The sequence below is a fragment of the Manis javanica genome, chromosome 2, assembly GCF_040802235.1.
Source record: "Manis javanica isolate MJ-LG chromosome 2, MJ_LKY, whole genome shotgun sequence".
NCBI classification, from domain to species: domain Eukaryota; kingdom Metazoa; phylum Chordata; class Mammalia; order Pholidota; family Manidae; genus Manis; species Manis javanica.
In genome coordinates, this window is record NC_133157.1 from 85,758,360 (window position 1) to 85,782,490 (window position 24,131).

The 24,131-nt window shown below is 42.7% G+C and overlaps 1 protein-coding gene across 1 annotated transcript in view; it reads right to left on the reverse strand.

Annotated features, from left to right (window-relative positions):
* The window catches only part of HSD17B3 (hydroxysteroid 17-beta dehydrogenase 3), a 44,693-nt gene extending 21,691 nt beyond the window's left edge, over window positions 1–23,002 (reverse strand). The window contains exons 1-2 of the mRNA XM_036991103.2: window positions 22,772–23,002; window positions 20,029–20,075 (exon numbers count right to left, since the gene is read on the reverse strand). Of these exons, the coding sequence (XP_036846998.1) occupies window positions 20,029–20,075; window positions 22,772–22,925 (201 nt within the window). The 5' untranslated portion in view covers window positions 22,926–23,002. The remainder of the gene's footprint in view (window positions 1–20,028; window positions 20,076–22,771) is intronic.
* Between the last annotated feature and the right edge of the window lie 1,129 nt (window positions 23,003–24,131).

A 24,131-nucleotide genomic window follows, 5' to 3' on the forward strand; every position in this document is an offset into this window, starting at 1 on the left:
GAAGTTAGCGGAGGCTGGCTCATGAGGTTGAAGGTAGGAAGCCATCTCCATAACGTAAAACTGCAGGTGAAGCTGTAAGGGCTGCCGCAGAAGCTGCCGCAAGTCATCCAGCAGAGCAGCTAAGATCACAAACGTGGCCACGCTAAACCACAGATTTTCAATAGAGAAGACACGCGCTTCTGTTGGAAGAGAGTGATATGATTTCATGTCATTTTCTTCCAACAGAGAATGAGAAAGAAGTCAATGCCTGCTTTCAAAGGACAGGCTGACTCTCTTGTTAGCTAATGTAGCTGGTGACTTTCAGTAGAATCCAATGCTCATTTACCATTCCTAAAATCCTAGGGTCCTTAAGAATTTTGCTAAATCTACATTGCCTATGCTCTACAAGTGGAACAACAAAGCCTGGATGATAGCACATCTGTTCACAACATTGTTCACTGAGTATTTCAAGCTCACTCTTGAGACCTACTGCTCAGGAAAAAAAAAGATTCCTTTCAAAATTATCACTCCTGGACAATGTACCTGACACCAACAGCTCTGATGGAGATGTATGGCGAGATTAATGTTTTCATGCTGGCCCTCTGAGGCTTAGATTAACAAATAAGGAGGAAGGTATTGGGGGGGAAGGAATGGGGAAAGGAAGAACACAGAAAAACGTACAGCTTGCCTGCCAGGTAGACCCATACCTATATCCTGATGGCAGTGAATGTAGCAGGTGTGGCATTTCCCTCTCATTTGCTGTCTATTAAGTGTACCTATTCCAAGTCTTACAACACCCATGCTGCCAAATGTAATTTTCTTGTCTATAAATGCTTATTTTACAGCTGCCTCTAGCCATTCCAGTTTATTTGTTAGCTAAGGTTACCCCTAACTCTATCAATGAATAAGGCCATAATTGCACACATTCTGACAAAGAATTTTATATTTTGGCATTAACCCCTTTCCCGACTATGTAAATCCATACATTTTTCAGTCAGCTCTTGTGCCTTCCTACTAGATCTTTCCTTACTAAGCTGAATAAAACCTTACAAGTGCTAGCATGCATCTTTGTTGGAGAATTTATGTTACTACAATACTAAAGATAAAATATGGCCAATCCTTTGAATTATTTGCCTAAATGGCCACAACAGTTACACTAAAACCCTAATGTCTCTGAGATTTCAGAAATGAATATACTACCATGCTCTGTGAAAGACAGAAAATATCAGAGAAGAGTTTTAAAGTCTAGAGTTATGGTATTTTCAAGAGAAAATAAATCATTTCAAAATCACACAGTGCTTTAAAAGAGGTGACTTTTTCCTATCCAGTGTAGGAGGTTGGCATAAGCTTGACACCAAAACTTGGGAAACAAGTTGGCATCATGTAGTGATGTCAACGATGCTTTGCCTGTGAGCAGGCAATTCTACCTCAGGGCATGTTGCAAGGTTGCACAAGACTTCAGCAGAAGTACAGATGACAACAACATCTGTCAGCAGAGGAAAGGATAATAAACTGGGAAAGGATAATAAACTGGGACATAGTTTTGTCGTGGAACACTATACAGCACTGAAAATGAGTGAGCCATATTCTACACATGCCATCGTGGATGAGGACATAATATTGATCAAAGCATAATATTGATCAATAAGAAGCAGGTCACAGAAGACATATGAACCGATTTACATTAAGTTCAAAACAAGCAGTGTGGCTGGTCTCCTGTTTAGGGATTCATACATATGTGATAGAACTTGTTTCTTAAGGAAATCAGTACCACAATGTCCATAAGGCTGACGCCTGTAGGGGCAGGGAGGGGAGACTCAAAGGTGTGCGTGTGTGCCCATGTGATGTGACTCAAGGATACTGGTAATACCCAGTTTCCTAAGCTGGGTGATAAGGGACACAGTACTCATCTTACTCGTTTTTCATAATCACACCTATGCATTAGATACCTTCTTATTTAATACATTTCTCTCTTTCACACACATGCAACCATAGCACCCTGCAACAAACCCAGGATATTCAAAGCCCAGATGAGAAATTATAGGTTGAAGTCAAGCCACACAGGAATAAAGCAGTGAATCCAGAGGAGCATAAAAACAATTAAAAGCTGCTGTTTTCATTTAAGGCAAGATGAAAGAGAATAAGCTGAGTGAAGCTGGAGCAGTTCAGACTAGGGTAATTTAACCATTGCTGAAATGGCACAAGACGCCATGATACATTGCTAAGTAAATGTGTGATGTATACAAGAACAGGGCAAGAGGTTATTTTTCTTGGACTGGTCTGAGGCAGAGCTAGCCAGGTGTTTTCAGTCCAAGGGCCAGCTCTGCACCATTACCTGTAACTGCCCAGAGCACTGCCCTGAGGAGGACGTGGCCTTTGTCTGCCACACTGGAGCTGCGAGCAGTGCCCACACCCACACCCCCAGGCACCAGAGCTGCACAGATGCAGAGGACTAAAACCACACAACCTTCAGCTGTATATTTTGCTTCAAGCATTCTCTGGCCAAGTAAAATGTTCATTAAATACATATTAGATACATATTGTAAATTATATAAACATCAAGTTTTGTAATAACATGAGATGGACTAAAACTGGTTCAGTCTTACAGAGAACAGTTTGACAGTGGTACCCCTGAACCAGCAAGCTCACTGATGAGGATGTACACTCAGATGTGTATATGTTGAAAGGTGTAAGTACATCTTGAAACATAATGTATAAAAATACAAATCAACCTTAGTGCCCATCCCTAAGAGGCCAATAAAAGAGACATGTTACATCCCTGGGTGGGATAACCCTGAAACCATTAAAAAGAATGCAGGACATCTGATCTATAGCAAGATCTCCATGCTGTATTATTAAACAAGCAAAGCAAAGTTTAGAGCAGGGCTCATGGCTGTAAAGTAGGATCTCTTTTGTGCCACCTGGGCATAAGCTAAACAGACAAGTATAAATTCTGATGGAGACCACTAGTGGGCCACCAGCACCTGTCCCCTCTTCTGCCCAGGCACAGGGCCCCCAGCCTTCCTTGCACGGGGTTTGGCCACAGGATGGAGTTCGGTCAGTGGGCCCACAGGACACAGACATGTTCACGACCAGCTTCAACCTTGAGGAGCAGAGCAAAGCCCACATGGGAGAGGAAAAACAAGACTGAAGGAGCCTGGGCAGAGCTAGCGGCCAGTCAAGAAAGCTCCCAATTTCTTTGAAGTCTCTGGATTCCTGTTGGGTCCATTACTATAGCCAATCTTTACCACACTATCAACACAGAAATATGGGTATAGCTGTAGTTTTTCTTTACCTTTTCTGGGAGGAATCTCAAGATATTTTTAACCCTAGTGACCTTGTAGAGAGGGACAACATAAAGGCCAGGTGGGGACAGGCCACTGTTTCTCTCTCTGTGATTTTCTGTATTGTTTGTGCTTTCTGATTTATGCCTGTGTTACTTTCATCTTTAACAGGAATGATCTGGGAAAAGAGACAATGGCCTTTTTCCTATTTATACTTCTTTTACCTCTTTGAATTGAAAATACATACATAAACATCATTATCCATCAAGGAGATGCAAATTAGAGCCACCAGGAGACATCGGCACACAGCCATCAGAACAGCTAAAATAAAAAAGAGTGAAAACACCAAGTGCCGACAAGGATGTGGAGAAAAGGAACCACTCACACATGGCAAGTGGGATGGTACAGCCACTCTGGGAAACTGTTTGGCAGTTTCTTAAAAAACTGAATGTGTAGTTGCCATACCACCCAACAATTGCTTGCCTGAATGTTTATCCCAGGAAAATAGAAACTTACATCCCACAAAAACTTATACACACATATTTACAGCAGCTTTGTTTGTATTCCCAAAAATTGGAAACAACCTAGATGTCCTTCAGCAGATGAATGGTCACACAAACTGTGGAACAGCACATCATGGATTCTACTCAGCCAAAAAAGGAAGAATTACTGATACAACAGCCCAGATGAACTTCCATAGAATGGTGCTGAGTTGAAAAGGCCAATCCAGAAAGTCTTCAAGCGTATGATACCATTTATACAGCATTCTTGAAATGACAAATGATAGAAATGGGGGCCAGATTAGTGGCTGTGGGGGCTAAGGAGAGGTGCTGGGAGGCAGGGGGCTAGTCCCATTTGGGGCCAGGTGGGCTGCTTTCCATACAGGCCAGCACTGTGGCTCTCAGGCCCTCGGGGAGCCCTTCCCAGGGCAAGGCTGAGCCAACTGGGACCCTGACCGGCTGGGCCCATGGGAGGCAGTCAGTGTGAAGACCTTCTCTGGTCTAAGCCTACTTGGCTGTTCAGTAATTAGCCTCCCACAGATGAGGTAGAGAAGGGTTACAGCTCCCCTTCCCCCATGATCCTGCCACCAGCCGATGGCATCTTGCAAAACACAGCAAGACATTTCTTAGTATGACAGCATCCAAACAGCCCTGGCCCTGTTCCGGTAGCTCAGCAGGTCCCAGCTCTCTGCCCCTCGGATTCTGTGAGCGCCTGGAGTGAAGGTTCATCCCAGACTTTGTGGTAATGCTCTGGGCCTGGCTGCAGTCAACCTCCCAGGGCTAGGCACCAGCATCCTGCACTAAGAGGCAGGACGAGGGGCCCAACCAGTTTGAGGCCAAGGATGCTACTCCACCATACTCACAGACACCACACCTCTGTTCTACAAGGGTAAGGTGCCTATCCGGTGTTTCCAGCCAAACCGCCTATTTTGACCCGCATTTCCTCAGGAAATTATTTATAATGTCTGTTAAGCTAAGTGGTAAACCATCTAATGAAAGTCCATAGATGCTGATAAACTGTGACATAGCATCTTTAAAAACTAACTAAAAGGGGTGGAGCCAGGATGGCAGCGTGAGTAGAGCAGCGGAAATCTCCTCCCAAAACCACATATATCTATGAAAATATAACAAAGACAACCCTTCCTAAAATAGAGACCAGAGGACACAGGACAACATCCAGACCTCATCCACACCTGCGAGAACCCAGCGCCATGTGAAGGGGGTAAGATACAAGCCCCGGCCCGGCGGGACACGAGCGCTCCTCCCCCCAGCTCCAGGCGGGTGGAGAGGAGTCAGCAAGGAGAGTTAGGGAGCCCAGAACTCCTGAACACCCAGCCCCAGCATTCCGGACCAGAGCACAGACACAGTGCATGCGTGGGGTCCTGGATACTAGGGAAACAGGGGGGCAGGACTGGTGAGCGGGTGCCTGAGGCCGACGCCAGAGAACAAAGAAATGGGAGCGGTTTTTTTTTTTTGGCGAGTGCCTTTTTGAAGCCTTAAAGGGACAGGGACCCCAATACCAGGGAAACAGGGCAGCAAGACCGGTGAGCGGGTGCCTGAGACGGGTGCCTCAGGACAAAGAAAATCACGCGTTTTTCCCTTTTTTTTTTTTTTAACTATTTAATTTTTTTTTTCTCTTTCGTTGTTGCTGTTGTTGTTTTGGTTTGGAGAATGCTTTTTGAAAGTCTTAAAGGGGCAGGACAGGACACTTAACCCAGAGTCAGGGAATCTGGGGACCTCTGGGCACTCTAACCCCCTGAGCAGCAGGGAGCACAGAGGCCCCTTACGGAAGATAAATAGCCTCCCGGCCACTCCCCCTCCAATGGGGCTCCACCATTTTGGAGGAGCAGCCCCAGCCAGGCCACACCCACAGCAACAGAAGAGATAAACTCCATAGCAACTGGGCAGGAAGCAGAAGCCCTGTCTGCACACAGCTGCCAAGCACAAGCCACTAGAGGTCACTATTCTCTCAGGAGAGGAAGGCCACAAACCAATAAGAAGGAAAGCTCTTCCAGCTGTCACTCGTACCAGCTCAGCAAACTATTTCTATCACCATGAAAAGGCAAAACTACAGGCAGACAAAGATCACAGAGACAACACCTGAGAAGGAGACAGACCTAACCACTCTTCCTGAAAAAGAATTCAAAATAAAAATCATGAACATGCTGACAGAGATGCAGGGAAAAATGCAAGAGCAATGGAATGAGATACAGAGAAAAATTCAAGAGCAATGGGATGAAGTCCAGAGGGAGATCACAGATGTCAGGAAGGAGATCACAGAAGTGAAACAAACCCTGGAAGGATTTATAAGCAGAATGGATAAGATGCAAGAGGCCAATGAAGGAATAGAAACCAGAGAACAGGAACATATAGAAGCTGACATAGAGAGAGATAAAAGGATCTCCAGGAACGAAACAATACCAAGAGAAATATGTGACCAATCCAAAAGGAATAATATCCATATTATAGGGGTACGAGAAGAAGAAGAGAGAGGAAAAGGGATAGAAAGTCTCTTTGAAGAAATAATTGCTGAAAACTTCCCCAAACTGGGGAGGAAATAATTGAACAGACCACAGAAATACACAGAACCCCCAACAGAAAGGATCCAAGGAGGACAACACTAAGACACATAATAATTAAAATGGCAAGAATCAAGGACAAGGAAAGAGTTTTAAAGGTAGCTAGAGAGAAAAAGGTCACCTATAAAGGAAAACCCATCAGGCTAACATCAGACATCTCGACAGAAACCCTACAGGCCAGAAGAGAATGGCATGATAAATTTAATGCAATGAAACAGAAGGGCCTTGAACCAAGGATACTGTATCCAGCACGACTATCATTTAAATATGATGGAGGGATTAAACAATTCCCAGACAAGCAAAAGCTGAGGGAATTTGCTTCCCACAAACCACCTCTACAGGGCATCTTACAGGGACAGCTCTAGATGGGAGCACTCCTAAAAAGAGCACAGAACAAAACACACAACATATGAAGAATGGAGGAGGAGGAATAAGAAGGCAGAGAAGAAAAGAATCTCCAGACAGTATATATAAAAGCTCAATAAGCGAGCGAAGTTAGGCAGTAAGATACTAAAGAAGCTAACCTTGAACCTTTGGTAACCACGAATCTAAAGCCTGCAATGGCAATAAGTACATATCTCTCAATAGTCACCCTACATGTAAATGGACTTAATGCACCAATCAAAAGAAACAGAGTAATAGAATGGATAAAAAAGAAAGACCCATCTATATGCTGCTTACAAGAAACTCACCTCAAACCCAAAGACATGCACAGACTAAAAGTTAAGGGATGGAAAAACATATTTCAGGCAAACAACAGTGAGAAGAAAGCAGGACTTGCAGTACTAATATCAGACAAAATAGACTTCAAAACTAAGAAAGTAATAAGAGATCAAGAAGGACATTACATAATGATAAAGGGCTCAGTCCAACAAGAGGATATAACCATTCCAAATATATATGCACCCAACACAGGAGCACCAGCATATGTGAAACAAATACTTACAGAACTAAAGAGGGAAATAGACTGCAATGCATTCATTGTAGGAGACTTCAACACACCACTCACCCCAAAGGATAGATCCACCAGGCAGAAAATAAGTAAGGACACACAGGCACTGCACAACACACCAGAACAGATGGACCTAATAGACATCTATAGAACTCTACATCCAAAAGCAACAGGATATACATTCTTCTCAAGACCACATGGAACATTCTCCAGAATAGACCACGTACTAGCTCACAAAAAGAGCCTCAGTAAATTCCAAAATATTGAAATTCTACCAACCAATTTTTCAGATCAGAAAGGTATAAAAGTAGAAATAAATTCTACAAAGAAAACAAAAAGGCTCACAAACACATGGAGGCTTAACAACATGCTACTAAATAATCAATGGATCAATGAACAAATCAAAATAGAGATCAAGGAATATATAGAAACAAATGACAACAAAAACACAAAGCCCCAACTTCTGTGGGATGCAGCGAAAGCAGTCCTAAGAGGAAAGTATATAGCGATCCAGGCGCACTTGAAGAAGGAAGAACAATCCCAAATGAATAGTCTAACATCACAATTATCGAAACTGGAAAAAGAAGAACAAATGAGGCCTAAAGTTAGCAGAAGGAGGGACATATTAAAGATCAGAGAAGAAAAAAACAAAATTGAGAAGAATAAAACAATAGCAAAAATCAAAGAAACCAAGAGCTGGTTCTTTGAGAAAATAAACAAAATAGATAAGCCTCTAGCCAAACTTATTAAGAGAAAAAGAGAATCAACACAAATCAACAGAATCAGAAATGAAAATGGAAAAATCACGACACACTCCACAGAAATACAAAGAGTTATTAAAGACTACTATGAAAACCATATGCCAACAAGCTAGAAGAAATGAACAACTTCCTAGAAAAATACAACCTCCCAAGACTGACCAAGGAAGAAACACAAAAGTTAAACAAACCAATTACGAGCAAAGAAATTGAAACGGTAATCAAAAAACTACCCAAGAACAAAACCCCAGGGCTGGACGGATTTACCTAGGAATTTTATCAGACACACAAAGAAGACATAATACCCATTCTCCTTAAAGTGTTCCAAAAAATAGAAGAGGAGGGAATACTCCCAAACTCATTCTATGAAGCCAACATCACCCTAATACCAAAACCAGGCAAAGACCCCACCAAAAAAGAAAACTACAGACCAATATCCCTGATGAACGTAGATGCAAAAATACTCAACAAAATATTAGCAAACTGAATTCAAAAATACATCAAAAGGATCATACACCATGACCAAGTGGGATTCATCCCAGGGATGCAAGGATGGTATAACATTTGAAAATCCATCAACATCATCCACCACATAAACAAAAAGAAAGACAAAAACCACATGATCATCTCCATAGATGCTGAAAAAGCATTTGACAAAATTCAACATCCATTCATGATAAAAACTCTCAGCAAAATGGGAATAGAGGGCAAGTACCTCAACATAATAAAGGCCATATATGATAAACCCACAGCCAGCATTATACTGAACAGCAAGAAGCTGAAAGCATTTCCTCTGAGATCGGGAACTAGACAGGGATGCCCACTTTCCCCACTGTTATTTAACATAGTACTGGAGGTCCTAGCCACAGCAATCAGACAAAACAAAGAAATACAAGGAATCCAGATTGGTAAAGAAGAAGTTACACTGTCACTATTGGCAGATGATATGATATTGTACATAAAAAACCCTAAAGACTCCACTCCAAAACTACTAGAACTGATATCAGAATACAGCAAAGTTGCAGGATACAAAATTAACACACAGAAATCTGTAGCTTTCCTATACACTAACAATGAACCAATAGAAAGAGAAATCAGGAAAACAATTCCATTCACCATTGCATCAAAAAGAATAAAATACCTAGGAATAAACCTAACCAAAGAAGTGAAAGACCTATACTCTGAAAACTACAAGTCACTCTTAAAAGAAATTAAAGGGGACACTAACAAATGGAAACTCATTCCATGCTCATGGCTAGGAAGAATTAATATCGTCAAAATGGCCATCCTGCCCAAAGCAATATACAGATTTGATGCAATCCCTCTCAAATTACCAGCAACAGTCTTCAATGAACTGGAACAAATAATTCAAAAATTCATATGGAAACACCAAAGACCCAGAATAGCCAAAACAATCCTGAAAAAGAAGAATAAAGTAGGGGGGATCTCACTCCCCAACTTCAAGCTCTACTACAAAGCCATAGTAATCAAGACAATTTGGTACTGGCACAAGAACAGAGCCACAGACCAGTGGAACAGATTAGAGACTCCAGAAATTAACCCAAACATATATGGTCAATTAATATTTGATAAAGGAGCCATGGACATACAATGGCAAAATGACAGTCTCTTCAACAGATGCTGTTGGCAAAACTGGACAGCTACATGTAGGAGAATGAAACTGGACCATTATCTAACCCCATATACAAAGGTAAACTCAAAATGGATCAAAGATCTGAATGTAAGTCATGAAATCATTAAACTCTTGGAAAAAAACGTAGGCAAAAACCTCTTAGACATAAACATGAGTGACCTCTTCTTGAACATATCGCCCCAGGCAAGGAAAACAACAGCAAAAATGAGCAAGTGGGACTATATTAAGCTGAAAAGCTTCTGTACAGTGAAAGACACCATCAATAGAACAAAAAGGAACCCTACAGTATGGGAGAATATATTTGAAAATGACACATCCGATAAAGGCTTGACGTTCAGAATATATAAAGAGCTCACACGTCTCAACAAACAAAAATCAAATAATCCAATTAAAAAATGGGCAGAGGAACTGAACAGACAGTTCTCTAAAAAAGAAATACAGATGGCCAACAGACACATGAAAAGATGCTCCACATCGCTAATTATCAGAGAAATGCAAATTGAAACTACAATGAGGTATCACCTCACACCAGTAAGGATGGCTGCCATCCAAAAGACAAACAACAACAAATGTTGGCGAGGCTGTGGAGAAAGAGGAACCCTCCTACACTGCTGGTGGGACTGTAAATTAGTTCAACCATTGTGGAAAGCAGTATGGAGGTTCATCAAAATGCTCAAAACAGACTTACCATTTGACCCAGGAATTCCACTCCTAGGAATTTACCCTAAGAACAGAGCAATCAAGCTTGAGAAAGACAGATGCACCCCTATGTTTATCGCAGCACTATTTACAATAGCCAAGAATTGGAAGCAACCTAAATGTCCATCGGTAGATGAATGGATAAAGAAGATGTGGTACATATACACAATGGAATACTACTCAGCCATAAGAAGAGGGAAAATCCTACCATTTACAGCAACATGGATGGAACTGGAGAGTATTATGCTCAGTGAAATAAGCCAAGCGGAGAAAGAGAAATACCAAATGATTTCACTCATCTGAGCAGTATAAGAACAAAGGAAAAACTGAAGGAACAAAACAGCAGCGGAATTACAGAACCCAAAAATGGACTAACAGGTACCAAAGGGAAACGAACTGGGGAGGATGGGTGGGCAGGGAGGGATAAGTGAGGGGGGGAAGAAGAAAGGGGGTATTAAGATTAGCATGCATGGGGGGGAGGGAGAAAGGGGAGGGCTGTACAACACAGAGAGGACAAGTAGTGATTCTACAACATTTTGTTATGCTGATGGACAGTGACTGTAATGTGGTTTTTAGGGGGAACCTGGTATAGGGGAGAGCATAGTAAACATAGTATTTTTCATGTAATTGTAGATTAAAGAATTAAAAAAAAAAAAAAGAAAGAAAGAAAAGGGGGATTACTCCTTGATAGGATAAAACTATTGGTAAATCAAAGAGTAACGCATGCTTTAAATATCCTTAATTTTGATCACTTAAAGGGTGTCAGATGATTGGCTATGGAGGTACTCTTTTCAGATAATATTCCTTTCTCTTAATGAAAAAAAAAAGCAGTTCCTCTGTGCTGACCTCCAATGAGTTCTACACAGTGGTATAGAGGGCATGTCAAAGTGTGGGCAAAGGGTCTGTTTGTTTTTATGCAGAAGATCAAGGCCTAGCTTGGCTACCCAGAAAATGAACTAAGATACGATATGAGGAGGAGCTTCCAGCATCAGCACTCTCTGGAGGACTTGTGCCGCGGGATGATCATCAAAAAGCCTCCACAGGGATCCCGGCGATGCTGCGGTTGTGGCTGCGTCCATGCCACCGTTTCCTGGACTTGCCATTGGAATGAGGAGGGAGATGTCTAGGCTGGCATGTGCATACAGTGAGACAATGAATTTGACCGGATCTGTACTGTTGGAACTCAACCAGGAGTTGGGAGAGGTACAAGTTGTAGCACTCCAAAATCTTACGACTATAGACTATCTACGGTTAAAAGAACATATGGGATGTGAACAGATCCCAGAAATGGGTTGCTTTAATTTGTCTGATTTCTCTCAGACTGTTCAAGTACAGTAGGACAATATCCATCATATCATAGACAAATTTTCACAAATGCCTAGGGTGCCTAACTGGTTTTCTTGGCTTCACTGGAGATGGCGGGTAATTATAGATTTGCTTTGTTTATGTCACCGTATTCCTATTATGTTAATATGGGTATGCAATTTAGTTAGCAGTTTAAAACCTATATATGCTTAAGTTACTCTACAAGAAGATATGTCAAAGAAATAATCAATCCTCCCATGTTTCCTTCCATTTGCTACCTCTATAGCTTTTCTTCTTCCTTCCTAATTACAACCCTTAAATAGAATTCGTGCCTCATATCGAATTTACCGAGTATCATCATTCCTCCAGGTGGTAAAGATTCCTCAAGACAAGTGCTGGGCATAGAACCACAGGGCATAAATTTGCAACGAAGTAAAAAGCTAACCTTTTCAAACAATATGGCTTCTCTCTCACTTACCAACTTTACATCTCCCTGTATGGCCCCGGAAGACGACTGGTTCGCCAGAGACAGGTAAGATTCCTCAAGGGAGGAACAACCTAAGACAGGCACAGTCGCAGGGGGGCCATCAGGTGAGAAATTGGGGAACAACAGTGGTGAAGCTTAGAACCTCACCCCCCTCCCCCGTTTTGAGAGAAATCTTCTGCATCCGTGGATGTTTTATTGCCCTTGTCTAGCTCGGATTAGCACATAGTCTACAGGCACACACCTGATCATCTACAATTGCTCTCTTACAACACTAAACTATGTTTTCTACCTTTATCTTGCATCTACCTACCACTTCAGCATTTTATTAAAAATAAAAATAATAATAATAATAAAGGGAGAAATGTGGGATCCACATATAAATCAAGTATAAAAATCAAACGAATATTCATATTTGACCTGATTGTTTATAGTTCATAATGCGTGATCAAAACCGAAAGTTTCTGTAATGAATGCCCTTGTACTGTTCACCATGTAAGAACTCATTCACTATGTAAGAATTCGTTCACCATGTAAGAACTTGTTCGTTATGCTTCAGAAGATTGGAGACTGACGAGAATTAGGCTTGAGATGGATTAATGATTGTGCATTGAGCATTGACTCCCCTACACAGAATTTTATTGTTGTTAACAACCATTTGATCAATAAAAATGAGAGATGCCCTCTCAAAAAAAAAAAAACTAACTAAAAGCTATATTTAGTCAGTCCTGGCAGAAAAAGAGAGCATGTTCCAACTGCACAACTTGAGAGAATTTAATAAAAGACAACACATAAAGTATGCGTACAATGTAGAGAAACCCCAATACCCTGGGGCTGATAAGCTCTTGTCACCTGTGGGCCTGAAAGCACTAGAGAACAAGCAGGTACCAGAACCCAAAGAGGTTAGCTGCGTGGAGAGGACCGGACAGAGCCTACAGAGTGGCCTGCAGCCTGGAACACAGCCAGACCTGACCCATGGGGCGGGGCCCCCAAAGAGCTGAGCCTCGCTCTCCTCTCTCCCTATTACACTGGTGCAGTTGCCAGTGTCTCCAGCGGCCCAACCCAGCCACACCAGAGGCCTCCACCATGCAAGTCAGCCTCCTAGGCACAGAGCAAAGAAGGGCAGAGAATAAAGAAACCCAACACACGCCACCTCTGGGCCCTAGCTTCCACTGTTCAACAACTTCTAAATGTAGACTGAAGCTCACCAACCTTAGACACACATTCACCATATAACCCAGAAATTCCATTCTTAGGTAATCTGCCCAGGAGAAAAGGAAACATACATCCACCTGAAAACACATACGAATGTTCACAGCAACATTATCCCTGACTTTTGATAGTTGACCTCTGGTTTTTCAACTTTGCAATGGTGCAAAAGTGATACATATTTAGCAAAAACTATACTCAGATTTCAAATTCGGGTCTCTTCTGGAGCTAGCCACTGCAGCCCAGTCCCCTTCCCATGCAGGGCGGTAGCAGGGGACCGCATCTCCCAGGTGGCCTGGGGTCTGCAAGTGACATGCTGACAACCAGCCTGCACCCACAGATCCATTCTGTTTATCACTTTAAGCGCAGCAATGAATCCCAGGCACTATTTAACACTCCAGGAAATAGGTCTGTGTTAGATGATTTTGCCCAACAACAGACTAATATAAGTGTTCTGAGCACGTTCAGGGTAGGCTAGACTAAGCTCTGGTGTTCCTACATTAGCTGTACTAAATACATTTTTAGCTTAAGGTATTTTCAATTTAGAATAGGTTTATCGGGACATCATCCCATGGCAAGTCAAGGAAGATCAGTATAGCCAAAGCGGGAACGACCCACACGTTTGTCAACTGGTAAATGAATAAGCAAGCGGTTTACCCATTCATGCAGATGCTATTCTGCATTGAAAAATGGAAGAACCACTCACACATCTTACAATATGGATGATTCTCAAAAACACCATGCTAAGTGAAAGAATCCTGTCACAAAGGACTATGTATTCTATGGCAGTGTTCATATGAAATGTCCAAATAAGATAAGCGGCAGGCCCAAGGCTAGGAATGGGAATAGGGGACTAATGGTGACCAGGGGAGAGGGATCTTATTAGGATCATATTGGGATGATGGAAATGCCCTACAACTGGATGGTGATGGTGGTGAGCAATTTGGTTAATTTACTAAAAAACATTGAATTGTACACTTACAATTAGTGAATTTTATGGTGCATGAATTGTATCTTCAGAAGCTGTTTAAAATGGAAAACTGATGCACACATATACTATATCATCTATGCCTAAGTATTTTAAAGTAAATTCACATTGACTTGAACAGGTGATCGCCAGCCATAAAGTGTTGTCACAGGTCCCACTCTTGGCCTGGAATCTGTACGGTGAGGTTCTGCTTTATAAAAAAAAATTAATCAATATACAGACATATAAAAAAGATATTTAGGAGCAATACTCTGCATCTGCTGTTGCCTGTAAATGGTTGATTTCCTGGTATATTTAAAGATGATGCACCCAAAGTTTATCCACTGACAGTTTGGTAGGAACACAGCTATGATTTAAAAGGAAAACACCCTCAGAAGATCTCTCGCAGACTTTTGTGTCAATTTTGACTAACCCTGGATAAGCTCCAATCTGACCAGACTGAGCAGAGTCAGGGAAGGCCAGAGCAGTTTCCCTCAATGAAACACGCTTTCAGCTGCACCTGCCTCATAATGGCCTCTGAAAACAAGCTCCCCGGAAGAGCCAGGATGAGTGAGCCCTGAGGTGACTTAGGCCTCTGGATGACAGACTGTTAGTGCGGGTTGTTGGTTGAAACAAATCTCCCACTCGGGTTGGGGTGTCAATAGGACAGTAGCTGTGTGTTTACAGGGACAAGAGGTATATGGGAATCTTCTGTACCTTCCACTCCATTTGGTGGTCAACTTAAAACTGCTCTGTGGATAAAATGAGAGTTCCTGTAGCCAGGATTCTCACCTGGCCGTGGTTGACTAGCTCACTGCACACCTGTGGGCAATACATGGCTGCTGACTCTATAAAAAGAGCTCCGCCCAGTGCTCTGGGCATGACACGGTGGCAGGGCTGCAAGGCTGCAGGAGAGCAGCACCGAGGACAGAGGCCCAGAGAACAGCTGTGCGGACAGAGGGGCCCAGAGGCAGAGACTGGCTTGCTGCATACAGACTCGCTCTGAGTGAACGGGATTTTAGTGACTGACCTGCCAACTGGAAATAAAGTTGGGTATAACCCTTTCACTCCAAGAACGTTTTTTGGTCATTTTCTTTGGTCACATTGAATCCATAGTGAACTTGCCTGGGGCTGAAACCCATTAGCAAGATATGCTCTAAGAAATAAAGTTCATTCAAAATTTTCAAAATAAATAGAAAGTAAAAAGACAAACAAAATCAAAAACCAAAGCCTGTCCCATTTCAAGGGTTACCCTGCCAGTGATTTCCCAGAGTTTTCTCTCTTTCTCCCTGTGGAACATCCCCCATCATGCCCAGCTCTCAATTTGAGTCTTCGAATCTATCAAAAGGATGGCTACGGAATCAAACACCTTTGTTTCACCATCCACTTCATCAACCTGCTGAAGGACAGGCTGCCCATTAAATGGAAAACAGGTTGCATTTTGAACACAAAGAATGTGCTCTCCTGGTGGGCTCTCCTGAGTTGTGCTGTTGCTCTCAAGAGCCAACATTGTAAAGGTTCGCTGTGAAGTGGTCTGGGCAGCAGGGGGCAAGGAGAACATGGGGTTGTCCAGGCCAGGCATTGTACTTCTGTCCACCTGAGAAGCTCAGTCTTATGTCCCAAATGTCCAGGCAGACAGCCTCCATAGGTGGGTGTGCCTTCCCGTTTGCAGAGAGTTGAGCCACAGAAGTACCCCTTTCCCAGACTGTGCTCCCAGGCACTGTCCTGAAGAAGCATGGCTGCTTCTGGGATGAATGGCCCTGTTTTCCTTCTACTGCATGTGAGGGCCTGGGCCAGGGAAGGCGCTTATGCTGCTAATCTATAGCAGGTGGTAAGAAAGCCAGGGAAGACAGGGCCTCCTCTGTGCAGCAGAGAATAAAAGGGCAGGCCTGAATTCAGGGGCAAAAAGAGTGAAAATGGTGTGGGACAGAGTGAAGGAATGGCTTCAGGTTTGGAAGAGCAGCCCACTCTCTCCTTCTGTCCCTCCCCACCACACACACACACACACACACACACACACACACACACACACACACACTGAATCTTTTTCCACAATTTTTTCCCACCTGCTTCTAGTAATGCTTGAAATTTCTTTAGCAGGAGGCAAAGCCTCTCTTGCTACTCTAAATATGAATACAGATTAGGTTAAAATGCAACATAGAATAAGCTTCTGGAAAGACAGAGTGAAGTACTGTCCCCCATTCCTCCCAAGAAATGCAACTAAACTTTGCAGCCTGGACATAAGGCACCCAATAAACAAAAGAAGATGCCAAATGATAATGAGGAGATCGCTGGTGCCTCAAGCACCAAAGGATAGCCCACTGGTAAATTTCCTGGGTTTTCTTTTTGCCCATATATTCCAGGTTCATTGCTGAAGAATCTGGCAATATGGAAACACCAACATGTTCGGACATAAAAAGTCCTGACAAAAGCCTGCTCTTTTTAATCAAAAGACCAGAAAAGGGGACAGCCTAGGAAAGGAGAATACTTTGGGCAAAACTGCTTTACTCCAGGCAAACAGCTTGAAAAAAAAAATCTATGGTCCCACCTGCACTGTCACCCACAAAGCTGTCAGGAGATGAGACCTCCACTCTCATGAGGCTGCCAGGTTGGCATCAGAGAAGCCCAAGTAGGGAGCTAGGCCTTTCATCCCAGCCATGTTCCCACATCAAAGTCAGCTGAAACCTGAATTTGTATTTCCAACTGGCAGTGCCCAGGCACCTCCCCCATCTCTCTTCCCTTGGGAGGGCAGCAGAAGGGGCCTATCGGGGAGCCAACACTGTGCCCCACACACCTAGCAGTAACAAGAAGGCAGCACCCCCAGTGGAGACCCAGTGGAAAACCTGAGCTTCTACCTTACCTGCTGGGAACAAGTTGGCACTCCCAATCCCCCACCTACGGGTATAGACCCAAAACAGAAGATTTAAATAAGAGCCAGAGTCTCATAACATAAAACTGAAAATGTTCAAGATACAATAAAAAAATCACTTATCACACCAAGAACCAGGAAGATCTCAACCTGAGTGAGATAAAAACAACCAACAGATGCCAACATTAAGATGACACATATGTTATAATTATCAGTTAGGATTTTAAAGCAGCCATCACATAAATTCTTTAATAGGCAATTACAAACACAATTAAAAAACAAATGAAAAAATAGAAAGTTTCAACAAAGAAATAGAAGATAGAAAGAAGAACCAAATAGAAATTTTAAAACCAAAACTGAAAACTCAATGGATAGGCTCAATAGCAGAATGGAGGGGACCAAGAAAGAATCAGTGAACCAAAAGATGAAACAATGGAAAATACCCAATCTAAACAACAGGGTAAGATTCACCAAATAAAAAACAAACAGCATCTTAGAGACTCATTGGTCTATAAGAAATATATAACATACATGACATTGCAGTCCCAGAAGATAAGAGGGCCAGGCAGAAAAAGTATTCAAAGAAATATTAAATGAAACTTTCAGATTTGTAATTCAAGAGGCTTGGTGAAGCTGCAACAAGATAAACCCCAAGAAACCCATACCAAGAAACATAACTAAACTTCTGAAAACTAAAAACAAAGAAAAAAATCTTGAAAGCAGTGAAAGAAAAGCAACCTTTACCTATGGGGGGAAAACAATTCTGATTACATCAGACTGGTCAGAAACCACAGAGGCCAGAAGGAAGCGGTGCTGTATTTTTCAAATGCTGAAAGAAAACGATGCCAATCACAAGTCCTACATCCAGCTGAATTACCTGTCAGGAGTCAAGGGGAGATCAAGACATTCTTTGATGAAGGAAAACAAAGAGAACTTGTCACCAGAAGACCTACTCTAAAAGAGCAGCTAAAGGAAGTTCTCAAAATAGAAGAGAGATAACAAGAGAAAGAATCTTCTCAAAAAAAAAGCAATATACAGAAAAGCAAACAGTCTAAACACCTAATAATAATAATGGTTAGCTTGGAGACCTTATTTTATGCAAAGCATTCTGCCCACCTCATCCCATTGGACCTTTACAAAAGTCCAGGTGGATTATCAATACCTCCAGTTTATTGATACGAAAATTCTGCAACGAGCTTTGGAGGCAGGGTTTGAACACACAGATTCTTGATCAATTCCCAACATTGGGCTCTTAACCATTATGGTCCACAGTGTCCCAGACTGAACTGCTTTCCTTAGAGCAGCACTTGGCAGGCAGTGGGCTCTCTGGAGGGGAAAAGCCTGCATGAAGGAGAGGTACGGAGCCCGGAAAACTCCTGTTAGCCTTAGAAAAGAACAAAAAGAAAAGATTCCTACAAGAAGAGCAAAGGAAGACTTAGTCTAGAACAGAAACAGAAGTTAAGACTTAGAGGCCCTTGAGAGGTATCATTTATGCTGGTAAAGACCCAGGAGCCCAGAAAGGATGTGTAACTTGCCCAAATTGTCCAGAGTGAAGACTGGAGCCCACAGCTCCTGACCTTCAGGCCACTGCTTTGGAAAGAGTTAAGAAACAATTGGCTAAGGGGAGTTTCCACATGGGTCTCCTCTAAGTAAGAAAGTGAAGTGTCTGAGTCTTAAGACTCTGAGGGAACCACAAGCAGACCAGGTCAGCATGAATTTGAGGAAAGAATCTGGAAAATCATAAAGAGCAAGCTTGAATTTCTCAGCACTTCAGAGAATGGAGAGTTAAGGTCATGGATCTTTGGCTGCGATCTGGTTTAAGGTGGGAAACAGTAATATAAAAGGGATACAGCTTTTCTGGTTTGTTAACATGCCAGAAGTTTCTATCAAGGGCCTCCAACACACTCTGCACGCCTCACACGAGATGGTTTGGCATCTGTTGTGGTGTAGGCCTTCAGGGACACAAAGTTCTGCACAGTGTTGAATGGTGTTTTCATAATTGAAGTTGTTTTCATCATGTTTTTAAGGTATTTTGATTTTTTAGCAGTGCTCTTCTTATAAATTCCAGGACTCTATTTCTTCTATTGTATTTTACATGGGTCTAGAGGTCAGTGGAATAGGCATAAGGAAGGAATCAAGTATACAGGTATTCCAGGAAATAATACTTGATTAATGAAAATGGGAAACTTAATAATAATAGCATACAAACCTTCATGTTGTATGACTGCACTTTTTTTAAAGTAGCTATCTATCATCCATTTATCTGCAGAGAAACAATAGCCTAGAAGGAAATACCCAGACACTAATCGTTGTCCAGTGAATATTAGTCCTCTCTGATCCTCTGTAATATTTTGTAATGCCCATTAATTTTCTTGCAATGAAAGTCACAGATGATATGCCGCACCTACACAAATTATTTTTTTAAATCAATATATGCCCTCACTATAATGTAAAGGGTAAGTAAAAGGAAAGTAGGTTATCATTTTTTTAATTATGTTTAAATTGTGTTTCATTTTTCTTAATGCGATGGTACAATTACAGTAAAATAACAATGCCCCCGTAAATTTCCAGAACAACTCCTAAGGGGAGACATCTTTGAATATCACTATATTTTTTTAAAGGAGTTGAGATTATGGTTTTCAAACCTGCTATTTTAAAGAAAATATTTCTCTTCATGAATGAATGTCTTTTGCTTTTGTAATTAGAAAACTAGTGTCTGGGGTGGGGGTCCTGCAACCATGATGTATTCAACACAAGGGGAAGAGAAACCCTTCTAGAGCATAGCTTACCTCGAAGGAATAAGCTTTCCCAATCCCATCTCCAGCTCCGGTGATCACTGCAAAAAGCAGACGTAGTTTTGAGGATCAGAATCACCGTCAAGTTCTCTTGCTCACCCGCTGCGTTTGTTTTCTGGCAGGCCTGCCCTCCAGGACACAGCATTGCAGAGCAGCGTCCTGCTTCCCTCCTGCCCACCTCTGCTCAACTGGGAAGCTTCCAGCCCTTGACTCCTTAAACGTTTTGACATAATGTTCAAAATTAAGCTTGTTTTGGGAGGGGTTAGAAATGCATCTCAAAATGAAACAGAGGATCTCACCTAGGGAACATTTCATTCATTCAAGCCCCATAAGGGCATTAGGCACTCTAAGCTTCAATTCATCAAGGGAACAGCAGTGTTCGCTGTTATCTCTCCACCCACACACACAGCTGTCACTGTAGGACATTCAACGTTCCTCCTAAAAGTCAAGTTCTCTCCCACTTCCTCCTCACCCCGCCAGACAGCAGCCATCAGAGACTGTGGTAGAAAGGGAATTTAGAGAGGAAAACACAGATATGCAAAACTGCAATGAAATGATAGGACTTGAAGAACTAGTACTCAATCAAGCTATTGATGAGTATATAACAATCAGATGGCTTCCAATCCTTTTACATCCAATGTTACATACACAGCTAATGACTGAGCTCTAGGATGAACCTAGTTTGTATGAACGTCACAATTTCAGATTGCACCACAATTTTGGATATAGTATCTGCAGCTTACCCTGCACTAAAGGAAGGGGATGTCTTCCAAAAGTGTGACCATAAGCTCCACGTCCATCTTGACCTAAGTGTGACAGCAAGCCAGGTTTCCAGCTCCAAGCAACCGGCAATCAGAAGCACCTCATTTTAATAATTACTAATGATTTGATCTGTTTGTTTAGGCACTTTGAAGTGAATCCATGTATATTACCTGTTTCACTTAGGAGAGATATCATGTTCCCGCCTATCTTCCCTCCCACCTTCCCCTTCCTTAGGGGAGCTTCACAGCCACCCAATACAGGGCCCATCCTGTAGGTATGAGAACATCAGTCAATGGCTGGTGTCTGCTGAGGGCTCACCTCCCACCATGCTCTGTATCAGGTGTGTCAGAGACACCTTATCATTTAATATTCAAAACAAGCCTATAATGGAGGGACCATCATTTTCCTTAGATTATATGAGAAAGCTCTTAACTTGATCAGGATCACACTGATAAAAATAATGATGACAGAATTGGAACCCAGGCTGGCTGACTTTGGGACCACATGTCTACAAAGATACACCAGAGACATAATCAGGAGCTCAGCCACAGAGCTCTGGGGAACTTAAAAGTTTGGCCTCTGCTTAACTGTTTCTTCTTGCCCCCCAACTTGAAATACATTATCTCCCTGATAGCTGCCTACCCCCAAGATTTTATTCTCATTAGTGACAACTCTATTCAATATTGATTCAAAAAACAGGTCAAGAGGATATATTTTAATTGGGGTCAACAAGTGTTCTAGTTTCTGTGGCCCCATGTGAACTTCTTTTGCAACGGGTGTTCATAGAAGGGCTTTGCCCTACACTGGGGGGCAGCCGTGGTGCAAAGTTCCAAGCTCTCTCTGTGTACACAGGCATTTGAACCTGTGTAGAGCAGGCCACTTGGGTCCAGAAAACTCGAGCCAAGCTGTTCAGCAAGCCCATCAGAGACGGTATACTACCCCAGAGCAAGGGGGTGCTCACACATACACATGCAGATTCTTCAAATGTAACAAGCAACAGTTAAAAACAATTCTCATTCTAAACAATTTTCATACAGATGGTAACTTTTCAATTTAGCAAATAAGGATCCAGGACGTCCAGTTAAGTTAAATTTTAGGTAGACAACAAATAATTTTTTAGTACCGATATGTCCCATTTAATATTTGGGATATCATATACTAAAAAATTGTCTCCTCTTTATCTGAAATTCAAATTTAACTGAGCATCCTCTGCTTTATCTAGCAGCCCTATAAGGTTGTTTACAACCTCTCCTGTTTAACCTGGTATGGTATTCTAACTGCTTAAATTCTTTTATTTCTTTTTTTTAAGTCATTGGATTTCTTGATGCCCAACTTGGACATATAACCTTCAGTGATGCTGAAACCATATCCTCACGCCCTTTACCTTAAGCCTAGGCATGGGCTGAAATCCTGCGTGGCCATTCAAGGAGCTAAATCCCACTGGGAGACAGCCATCAATCAGCAGGGGACACAAAGCAGACCCAAATTCTATACGTAACCATCTTAGAAACATCTCTAGAGATCTTTGCTGCCTTAATTTTGTAATACACCCACTTCACGAAAGGGCCTGGAGAAAATATTTTTAGCAAAGTGAAGTAAAATTATCTTGATTTTAGAATTTTGAAACACCCTTTGACATAATGTAAGCACCCTGAGCTTTCGAAAGTCTGAAGATGATGCAGTAGCTTCCCAGCATTTATTATCTGTATCCTCACAACCTCCAAAAGAAGAAAACCCAGCGAGTGGGGACAAGAGGACAAACACGGAGGTGGGAACAGAGTGGTAATGCCCAGTGGGGCTGCCTGTACCCTAGATCTTCTTTGCCAGACAACTTCATGCCTTCCAGCCGCCCGAATTAAAATCACCCAAAGGAATTACATCTCTCCTCTCAAAGGGAGGGGATGCAATATACCTTTTGAAACATTGACAATAATAAACAGACCAACCAGAAACAAGAGATGGAGGCTTTCTTTACCTGCCCACTGTCCCATGGACTTCAAGAAAGACGTTGGCAAAACCTTCCAGAAGTGCAGGAAAACACATCTAGAGAATCTCACACACTTCACCAGGTGGACAAGACACACCAGCAGCCCTACAAAAATAAAGAACTGTTCCAGAAGGTCCCCCATGACTGCCCGGCTGCTGATGCCGTTTGTAACCCAGCAGATCCCTCCCTGGCCTCGCAGGCGTGACTGCTTCGGGCTGTGCCAGCCGCCCTCTGGAGTCCCCGGGTGCGTGCGACTGTGTCAAGGCATTAGATTAAAGTAACTTCTTACACAATCCTCTGATTCACAAGCTTTGGGAGAAAGTATTCTTTCCAGTATCTTTAGAGCACGTTTGGGCTTTGGTGACCTCGGAGGAGCCAGTGGGGAAGGAAGAGGTGGATGTGAGAAAAGATAAAGACTGGACAAAGAGGAAATGACAGCCCGGGGCTCTCTCCCTGGATTTGGAAGCTAAAAAGGATGCAAAATTTCTGAATTCCTTCATTCATTTATTCAAGAAGTATTTATTGACTGCCTACCAGGTGGCTTTGCCGGTCAAGATGTTGGGAAGATAAAAAGAGTAAACAAGACTGAGTCGCTGCCCTAGGGGCACTGAGAGACCAGCAGGGGAGACAGACAATATGCAAACAAGATACTTACTGTCAGGTATCAGTACCAGAAAACATGCTGTTGAGGGACCTGTTAAAATGGCCAGAGAGCAGATACTTCAGACAGGTTCAAGGTGTCCAGCAAGTGAAAAGGGAGCATTTTGAGCTGAAATTTCAATGAAACGGAGTCAGCCCTGCAAAGACGAGGTGCCCTCCAGGCTGAGAGGACAGGCTGCACAAATGCTCTGAAAAGAGAAGGAGCCGTACCTTTGACAAATAAACAGCCCTCATGGTAGAGGGAACCACCTCTAGAGAAGAAGGTCAGGAAAGAGTAAAGATGGTGGAGGTGTGGGGCAGAGCCAGGTGTGCAAGGTGAGGAGTTTGGACTTCTGTCTGTGGGCATGGTTAAACCATGGAGCCATGTCCCCTGAATTACGCTTTTAGAAGGTCACTCTGGATGCTGAGAAGATGACCCGCTGGGGGTGGGGATGGGGTGCGTGACCAAAGCAAGGGCAAGGAGACCATAGCAGTCACCCAGAAGGGTGTCCCAGTGTCCAGTCACCCGGCCCTTCTTTGTTCTACCCACGCTCACTCATTTGGGAGGTTGCCCACCCTCTTGACTTCAAGGACTCTGTATGCCAAGGACCCCCAAATGTGTGACTTAATGGTGACCCAAGCTGGTCTTCCAGACTTCCATCTGCAGCTGCCTACTGATGCCTCCATCTGAACGCTTAAGAGGATTTCA